This window comes from Panthera tigris, chromosome F2 (assembly GCF_018350195.1).
Source record: "Panthera tigris isolate Pti1 chromosome F2, P.tigris_Pti1_mat1.1, whole genome shotgun sequence".
Classification (NCBI taxonomy): domain Eukaryota; kingdom Metazoa; phylum Chordata; class Mammalia; order Carnivora; family Felidae; genus Panthera; species Panthera tigris.
The window spans coordinates 81,437,230-81,446,607 of NC_056676.1; the positions used below are offsets into that span (position 1 = coordinate 81,437,230).

Consider the following 9,378-nt stretch of genomic DNA (forward strand, 5'->3'; position numbering starts at 1 on the left):
GCCTGAAATACCTGTAGATTTGGGGAAATTCTTCTTCATGAGGTCCCCAAACATCCTGAGGTTCTTGCACCTGCCAGGAAGGGACCTTCTTTACTCACCTGGTAAGGCTGCTGGGAACTCTGGAAGCAAGGTATCAGGCCAACATTTCCAAGGGGCTTTATGGCTCCGTGTTTCATAAAGTCAACCTTAGTTCCATAAAGCTGTCTGGTCATATCTGAGTCTATGCATGTTGCTCTCAAATACGACACTTCAGTCAAAGACTTGGTAGAACAACCAGTGTTTCCAATGGTTTCCGGTTACAAGAAGAGGTTCTTATTGAACTTAATGCAAATAAATGTAATTGCCAAAGAAAGAATACTCACGGACACTTTTTCAGTTTCAGAGGGTTCAGGTACAGAAAAAAGTCAAACATTTCAATTTGTTCACAGAAGAATATTTTATCCTATTTCTGTGTATCATGGATAACTTAAGAGAAAGTTTTCTTAATCTGGAAGAGCAAACATTAGAGAACCAGAAATATTTCAAAAAAGAGTCACAAAACCATAATCTTCTTCCTCAGTTCATTTAGTCCCATGTTGCTGATTCTTGTTCAGCTTCAATGCAACTTTTTAGTTCTGGAAATTCATACCAAATTTATTTGTTTTTTTTTTTTTTTAAGTTTACTTATTTATTTTGAGAGAGAGAGCACGAGCACGGGAGGGACAGAGAGAGAATCCTAAGCAGGCTCCGCACTACGAGCGCAGAGCCCAATACTGGGCTCCATCTCATGAATCATGTGATCAGGGCCAGAGCCAAAATCAAGAGTTGGATGCTTACTGACTGAGCCACCCGGGAGCCTCCCTCCCCTTTTTTTTTTTAACCAGTTTTAAAGATCAAAAAAACCCTGATTTTGTCCAAAGCCCTTTTTTATGAATCTCCTTGAAGATGAAACACATTTTGCAAGAGAATAAGAATAATAACAATAAATGACAAAAGACTCAAAATGGACATGGTGATTTTGAGGTCATAATATAGCTGACAAGGAAATCTCATTATTTCTGTGATACAGAACGTTTCAATAATCAGAATATCGAGTGACGGCCTCATACCAAAGCATATTAAAAGTTTAGGAATTGCATTTAATCTCAAGAATAGTTATACTATTTACCTAAATGCAATCTAAGCTTATTTGTTTACCAATGCTTCCAGAGTCACTTCCCATACCAAATAAAAAGACGGAATTAGTCAAAAAGACTTCATTTACACTTTACATCCGGGAAGTTTGTTTAAGAACCTCAGAAAGTTATGAAGCACATTTCTGAATAGGATTACAGATCTTTACAAAACTTAAAAGTTAATTATTTATTTAACGGAAGTGGATTTATTTAATCCAAAGGGAAATATGTAGGGCTATATAGTTGTTAGCAAAACTTTAACTCCCTTAATATAGAGAGGTTTTGACCATCTTAAGTAATCAAAGACCTGCTAAAGGCAAAACATAGAAACTTGGGTTTTCCCAGCAGACAAAAGAGAAAAGAGAAATTTATTTACATTTTCTTATCAAGAGCAGACCAATCCAAGAAAACTTCGTCTTTTTAAGAGAAAGAAAACAGAATTTCAGTCTCACGCCAGTGTACTTTTATTTTTTTTAATGTTTATTTATTTTTGAGACAGAGAGAGAGCATGCGTGGTGGTGGGCAGAGAGAGGGGTGGAGAGGGTCTGAAGTGGACTCCGCACTGACAGCAACAAGCGCAATGTGGGGCTTGAACTCACGAACCATGAGATCATGACCTGAGCCAAAGTTAGATGCTCAACCAACTGAGCCACCCAGGCGCCCCACCAATGTACTTTTAAAATCCCTCGATTTCAACCTCAGTCCTGATGATATATAAAATTTCTTTCCAAAGATTTCCCTCCATAAACCTTGTATCACTTTTTCATTCAGAGTTGTTTCCCTTATCTCCAACAGTCTTAACTACAGTTAGCAGAATTTTAACTCTCAGGAAACTTAGTCTCAGTGAAAATGAAGTAGTAACCAATGGTGAACTGTCAAAATAATTTTTTTAAATAAATCTGAAATTTATAAATACACGCCACAATTTTCAAAACACTTTTTTCCCATAGTAAAATCTTTCAATAAAGCACAAAGCATCTTTACCAATAGACCCAAGTATTCTCAGTTTCTTTGCAATAGGAAGCCAAAAGCACAAACCTGTGTTCAGTGATTGATGCTTTAGTATTTTATCTCATTTGGGAAAAACTTAGACGTGTCTAATGAATTCATTCCAATTTATCATCCAATCAAAACTTCAAAGTTCCAGGTTCCCAAAGACTTTGAAAGCTTTGAGACAAAATTGACCTTCATTTGAAGTCACCTTTTGGGGAACAAATTGCAACAAAGATAACACAAGCTCATTTGACCTTCAACAAGCCTTGGTAGAATAAAAGTTTTGTATTTAATGCTGATTGATGTGGGGAACAAAGGCAGAAAGACATGTAGATAAAATTAGATTTCCTTATAACCTGCAGCCCATTGGCAAATACTTGAGGCAGGCAGAGTACGATTTTCCTCCAGGAACTCCCAACTGTCTTGATGTTAATGCTTCGCTAGAGGGAAAACAACCTTAGCTTGACACTATCCAGGACTCCAGGATCCTGGGGGTCTTCTTTAGCATATGAAAGTTGCTTTGGACACTTCCCCTTGCCTTTTCCTCCCCCAACTCCCAAGTATATAATCAGTCACTCCTCACAGTCCCGGGACAGCTCTTTCTGCCCTTTGCGGCCTGTTCCCGTGCTTTAATAAAACCACCTTTTTGCACCAAAGATGTCTCAAGAGTTCTTTCTTGGCTGTTAGTCCCAAAACCAAGCACCCCAACATTTTCCACATTACTGATAACTCTAAAGTCATGTCTATTTTAATTAAACCAACAAACTTAAATTAGTTTAAATACAGAATTTTGTTCCACCTGCGTCCACTTAAAAGTCAATTTGTTTCCCATTGCTAATTTTTACCTGGGACATCGGTGGGGAAATCTGAAGTGGGAAGTGTAAATCCAAGGGGGTGCTCTTTGTTCCTTGACAGTGAAGGGAGGGGAAGAAGCCAATGATGCCTGAGGCATGCAGGATGGTATAGGAGCCAGTTGTGCATGCCACACCCAAGTGATGAGGAAACGGGAAGGTGGGGAGGCAGAAGAGGTGAGGTGCCACCAACAAGGCTGGAGCCAGATAAAACCCCAGAGGGCAGAGAAGGAGGACTCCTGGTCCTAAAGCTCATCAGCTTGGAGAAATGAAAAGACAGGTTTTCTTTCCACCAACAAGTGGAATTTAGCAGTCCACGTCAGGCCAGAGAAGACCAGGAACTTCCCTGAAACAAAGGGAGGTTCAGCAGCTGCTTGGGAATATTCCTTAAAGTCTTTGTCCTGAGGTAGACTAACCAGAGACAGTTGTCCCCAATTACCATAGCCATTAAGTTGGGAAATGAATGAGGGAGAAGCCCCCACATACAAGAGTTTCCTGGGTCTAATAAGAAGGAGGAACAGTAAGAGAGAGTCAGTGTCCCCTTCATCAGGGATGGCCTGTGTTTCCTCCAGCAACTTGGGTTTATTTGGAAGAGGCCAGTTTATACAGTTATCATCCAATATATCAGGAGAGAGCTTCCTAGCCTGGTTAGTAGCCAAACACATTCTGCAAGAGGCCTTTATCAGGGTCCTCATCTAAGGCTATGAAGGCCTGGACCAAGGGTACCTCTGTCCATTTGCCCTGTTTCCTGCAGAAGAGATCTAACTGATCGATCATACTGAAGCTGAATGTACCATTGATGGGCCATTTCCCTTCATCTCCTAAGGAATACTGAAGCCATGCATTCTGATTACAGAAAAATTAAGTTTTTTCCCTTAAATCTTGCAATCTAAATTGTTTCCAGGGGGTAAAAGGCATCCCAAGGGAGAGTCCTTGGGGCCTGAAGCAGAAGATCCTATGCTCCTAGAAAAATAGAGACCAGGTGGTGTCCCATAAAGGATAGGTCAGAGGTTCCTGGTGTCAAAGCGAACTAGGGGTCCTATGACCAAAATCGCTATGATCACCACCCTGCCCCAGAGGAGGGATGTTGGCATCCCCCTACTTCCCCATTGCATCCTAGGCTACAAATGGCCACTGGTGTATAGACGAGTTACAGTGCCTTGATGAACCTGCTGTTTTCAACCCATGGAAAACACTAGAAAAGTTTTACAAGGAGACATTACCCAATTCTGTAATTAGTAGGGAACATTGACAGAAAACAGTAAAGATAGAAATCCATCATGGTCTAAGTGATGGTCTAACACATGGAGTCTTTACAGCCAACTTCCCAGGAAATGGTCCCCAGTTGGGTTTTAATTCAATCTGGCACTGGTTTCGGCCAGCTCCCAGTGGAGGTCTCCCAGCCAGAAGAGACTGGACCACAGAAGTGGAGTGGATCACATTTGACCAACGAGGAGGAAACCTCACACAAGGGTGTTGAGATTGGCAGCCGTCCTGGTGACTTAGGTGGCTGTCCAGTGCCCAAGACAACTTTGTATAAGGACAGGAATAAAGACGGGGCATCAAGTTTCTGGGTCTTATTACCATTCCAGCCATGGTACTAGCTTCCAGCCAAAAGCATGCTTTCTCCTGCCCGTAGAGTAGTCACGGACTAGAGGATTACAGCCTGAGCAATAGACATGAAAGTGTTCCAATGAGACCATACTTCTGGAAAAGCCCCTGAAATGAAAGTAAACAGAGAAGAGAGGAAGTACTCACCAAGTTTGCACTGAGGCTTGGAGTCCAGATGAGAAGACTCAGGCCCCACGTTGAGCACCAAATGATGTGGTTTATGTTTGAACCCGTGGGCGAAAGGCCAAGAAAGAATTCTTGAGACGTTTTGAACACGAAAGGTGGTTTTATTATAGCACAGGGACAGAAAGAGCTGCCGTGGGCAGAAAGAGCTGCAGAGATAGGAGTGACTGGTTATACACTGTTGGCGGGGGGCGGGGGGGGGGGAAGCAGGTAGAGACAAAGGAAGTTTCCAAAAGGATTTTCTTATGTTGAGGAAAACTCACAGGATCCTGGAGGCCTGGCTATTGTCAAGCTAAGGTTGCTTGTCTCTCTAGTAAGGCGTTAACATTAAGACAGTAGGGGGTCCCTGGAGGAATGTCCTCATCTTCCGGTCTCAAGTGTTTGTCACTGGGCTGCAGGCTATAAGGAAGTTTAATTTTATCCATGTTTCTTTTGCCTTTATGAGGCACAGACCTTACATGTGAACCACCCGAACGGACCAGGGCAGCATCTCTGGCTCTTTGTCTTTGCCACAGACTGGCTGAGGCTCCCTGTGCCTCCCCACATCACACCCTCTCCTGGCCTCTGCCTCCACCCCTGGAAATGTCGGGCAGCTCTCTCAGGAAGGGTAGTCTGTGGCCAGGCTCTCCATGACCTTGAGGGCTGACTCCTGCATTGTTTCTGCATTGGCATTCCCTTTCTGGCGGAGATTTTATCTCCTCGCTAGGAAGCCTCCTCCCCCTTCAGGGAAGGGTCAGGGAGGTGGGGGAGGCCAGCAGCCCTGATCCTCTGGCTCTGGGTGGGCTGGGGGTGGCCCCTCGCCACACTGGGTGCCCAGCCTCTTGGCCTGCTGCCTTCCGGGCTAAAGGATCCCAGATGTCTTGGGGCGCCTCACCATCCCTCTGTTGCTCAGGCTGGGCCAGGCCCTAAAGGGTGGGAGTATAGTTCTGAGGAAGAGGGTACCGGAGGGACGCCGTGGCCTTGTTCTCGCCCAAGGCCCACCCAAGAGTTCCACTTGTGTAACACGCCCTCCCCAAACACGCACGTAGCACGCACAACACACACGTGACACCCACCCACACCCTGCACACGACACACACAACACACAGGCATACGATACGCATGCACACCAGAACCATACACCGCTCACGTGCAGCATCGCACCCATGCACGCACCACACATACACGTGCACGCTGCCCCCCCGACACCTGGCAGGCCAGGAGGCCTTCCTGCCGAGTGTGACTGGCAGCTGGGCCGTGGAGGCAAGCGAGGCCATTCACCCATTGCACGGAAAGGAGAGCGGGGTGCGGGACAGGGGACACTTGTTCCTAACTGTGCAGAGGGTCCAGGTGGGATAGAACTGAATCCGGGACAGACAGAAAGAGCCACTCTGACTCAAGTCGGTCAGCTTACCCCAGGCCACTGCTATTCGAGCCCGTGCCCAGCGGCCTCCCTCAGATAGGAACACGTTCAGGGTGGGCTGGGGGCGATGGAGTCGGACCTGGGACCTCGCCCCTTGTGGCGCCTGGAGTCCCCGGGTGAGGAGGCTGGGGACCAGGCCGGGGGTGTAGTGCCTGTTTCAGGACTAGGCTCTGGCCCCCAGGAACGTCTGGTGTGCAGCGGGGACCTTGGAACAGGGTCTGCGTGCAGCTCTGTGAGAGTCAGTGCTGATTTCCTGTTTTTGACCCCGGTTATGTAAGAAGTTAGTACGCGGGGAAGCTGAGTGAAGGGAAGATAGGAACTGTGTACTATTTTTGAAACTTCTTTGTGTGAACTGATTTCAGAATGAAAAGCTGAAACGTTTTAAAAGCAGACTGAGCCCTGCCCAACCCTGGTCCAGATGGGACCCGGGGTATCCTGGAGAAAACACTTCAGATGGATGAAAACTCAGATTGCAAATGGAGAACTTAACAATTTTAAGAAAAACCATAGGAAAATCTCTTCATATAGTAACAGAAAATATTTTGAAGTAACCCACTAATACATTTAAGAATATTAATGGTGAAAAGTTTGCCTGTAATCATGATACAGCAGTGAAAAAAAGACACATACTAAAATACTTTCAATAATCAGTACTAGTTATCAAGATAGACCGATTAAAAAGCCCAAGGAAATTAACTGGCAGGGAGGCACGGACTAGCGGCTCTGGCTGTGGCTGCTGCAGAGGGATGGGACCCAGTGTGCCCCGGGGGGGGGGGGGGGGGCGGTCACCAGAGAGTAGTCACAAGGGCAGGCCAGAGATGTGGGCCCAAGGTCACCCAGGGGACAGCGTGGCAAGGTCAGCAGTCTGGAGACTGGCCCACCAGCTGTGGTTCTCCTAATTCCTCTGCCCACAAGCACCCCTGTGCCCCACGTACGCTCCTGGCTCCGGAGCCCTCCCCCATCGCACTGTGGATGGGGCGTGTAGGGTCAGGGTGTGTGGGTTGAGAAGGTGTGAAGGAGGGAAGGAACCAGCCCAGGTCCCCTCTTCCACCACCACCCCCTGCCTCTGCTGAGGATTCCCCCTGGCACAGCGGCCATCAGAGGCTCGGGGAAGATGCCTCCCTGGGAAGTCCCGGGTAGGCCCCCGGTGGGGCGGGGGGGGGGGGGGGGTGTCAGGGAGGACGCACTGGACGCTTCATGGGGAGGAGAGGAAGCCACCACCCAGCGGTGCAGGGCTGACCCCAGGTCATAGCCCCTGGGCCACGGGCGCTTGCCTGGCTGAGGCAAAACCAAGCAGAAGCCGAGTGTCCCTCCCAGGCAGGCCACAGGAGCCACCCACCCTGCCCCGCGCGGCGAAGCAAGCAAAGAACGCTGGGGTGTTGAAAGCGTTTATTCTCTTTCGGTCCTGGCTGGCACACCATTAGCGGGCCCCGGGCTGCGCTGTGGGCTCCGCTTTCCTGGGGGCCCCCGTCCAGCCGGGGCTTAGCGGCCTCTGCATCTTGGGTCGGTGGTCAGTCGATGGTGTTTGCAAAACGGGACAGACTTGTTGGTGCGGCAGGGCCCTGGGCGCCTGAGGCCGGGGCGGGCCAGGTGGGCGGGCAGGAAAGCCTGTGTGCGGGCGAGCGTGCGGGTGCAAATGTGTGTGTGTGGGTGCATATGTACGCGTGCGTGTGTGAGGCCGCGAGCTTGCTTAACGCGCAGGTTGCAGGAAGCTCCGGCACGCCGGCCGGCCTGCCGGCTGGCCTGCGGGGTGCTCACGGCAGGGTCCGGAGGAAGGCGGGTCCTAGGCTGAGCAGGAGCCCTCCCGCCAGGGCCCAGGAGCTGCGTGCCATCCGGGCCACCCCGTTACAGAGGTCCTTTTCACAGCACGTCACCTCCTGCACTTCGAACTTAGTCAGGACCCCCTGGCTCAGGCTCTCAGGGTTGGTCATCTGTGAGAGCTGCCTCATAATCTTCGTGGCCACCTCGCAGGAGGGGGCGCAGCCCTTGTGCTGGGAGTTTACCTTCTTTCCTGGGGGCAAGGAGGGAGGAGCGTGGCAGGGGAGCCCCCTCAGGTGGCCCGGGTCACTCATCCCCTGGGGGCACGAGGCCCTCCTCTGCCGCCGAGTCCCATCCGGTCCCACCAGGCCCCCACACGCTCCCCTGGAAAGCCTGGGGGAGGCCACCCCTCAGCTGGCAGATGGGGACACTGAGGGAGGCTGGAGGAGGTCCCCTGCCATACCTGCACCCATCCGAGAGACTGGGAGGCCTCAGGGCAGAGCTCCCTGAACCGCCCGCCCGCATCCTCTGGGTGCTGGAGACTCACCACTGCCCAAGGTCACGGTCATGTCACTGTTGAAGCAGACGCCGGACATGGGACATTGGATGGGCTGGCACTGGCTCGTGCTCTCCAGTTCCAAACAGCTGTAGCACTGCAGGCTGAGGACTAGGCCGGTGGGGAGGGGGGGAAGGCTGGGTTTAGAGCCCCTGAGGCCAGAACCATTGTGGGGGGGCCGGGACCGTGTCCTGGAGGACTGACCCCTCACATGCACAAAACCACACAGCCTCTCGTGGTGGCGGCAGGGTGGGGGGGGTGCTACCCATGGTCCCCCCCCGCCACCCCCCACCTCCCGGTGCAGACCCCGCCGGTGCCCTGATGCTCACCACGCTCCCAGCACAGCAGGAAAACCAGCAAAACCAGCTGGAGGCCTCTCATGGCTCCTGGAAACAACACGTGTGGGTGGGACCCTGGGGGCACCCCAGGCTCAGGCTCCTACCTCCCAAGACCCTGGCCCTCCCTGGATGACCCCTCCTGTGCCTCCGCAGGGATTCAGACGGGGATACAGACGGGGCTCCTTCCCGCTTCACTCACCTACTAACGTCAGGCTCCCTTCGGGTGAGCGGGCATCTGGAGCCTCTTCCCTGGTGGCCAAAGAACTTGTTCTCCAATCTGTTGGTGCCCCACCCAGAGGAAGCCGGGGCCGGGCTCTCCTGTCTCCACCTCTTCCGGGAGTTCTAGCTGTCAGACCCCAGGCAGGACCCTGAGTCCCAGATCAAGAGGGGGTGTCACCTAGCTGACAAGCAGTGACTTTGGGGAAATTCCAGAAGGAAGCTGGGCGCCCCTCCCTCCCCCCTGCCCCGTTTCTGGCTCCACCTTCAGAGGTCGTGTGTCTCCCTTCCTCCCCCAGTCCTCCCCACCCCCCCA

The 9,378-nt window shown here is 50.7% G+C and overlaps 1 protein-coding gene across 1 annotated transcript; it reads right to left on the reverse strand.

Annotated features, from left to right (window-relative positions):
* Window positions 1-7,566: 7,566 nt before the first annotated feature.
* Window positions 7,567-9,149, reverse strand: LOC102971659 (lymphocyte antigen 6 family member H). Its single transcript, XM_007095482.3, has 4 exons — window positions 9,046-9,149; window positions 8,838-8,894; window positions 8,500-8,619; window positions 7,567-8,205 (listed from the first exon to the last, which is right to left on the reverse strand). The coding sequence occupies exons 2-4, from the start codon at window positions 8,887-8,889 to the stop codon at window positions 7,949-7,951; spliced, it is 429 nt and encodes a 142-aa protein (XP_007095544.2). The 5' UTR covers window positions 8,890-8,894; window positions 9,046-9,149; the 3' UTR covers window positions 7,567-7,948.
* Window positions 9,150-9,378: the final 229 nt, after the last annotated feature.

Coding starts and splice junctions, on each gene's coding strand:
- LOC102971659 (XM_007095482.3), bottom strand. CDS start 8,889: ATGAGAGGCCTCCAGCTGGTTTTGCTGGTTTTCCTGCTGTGCTGGGAG. Junction 8,620..8,837: donor CCTGCTGTGCTGGGAGCGTG/GTGAGCATCAGG, acceptor CCACCGGCCTAG/TCCTCAGCCTGCAGTGCTAC. Junction 8,206..8,499: donor GACCGTGACCTTGGGCAGTG/GTGAGTCTCCAG, acceptor CCTTGCCCCCAG/GAAAGAAGGTAAACTCCCAG.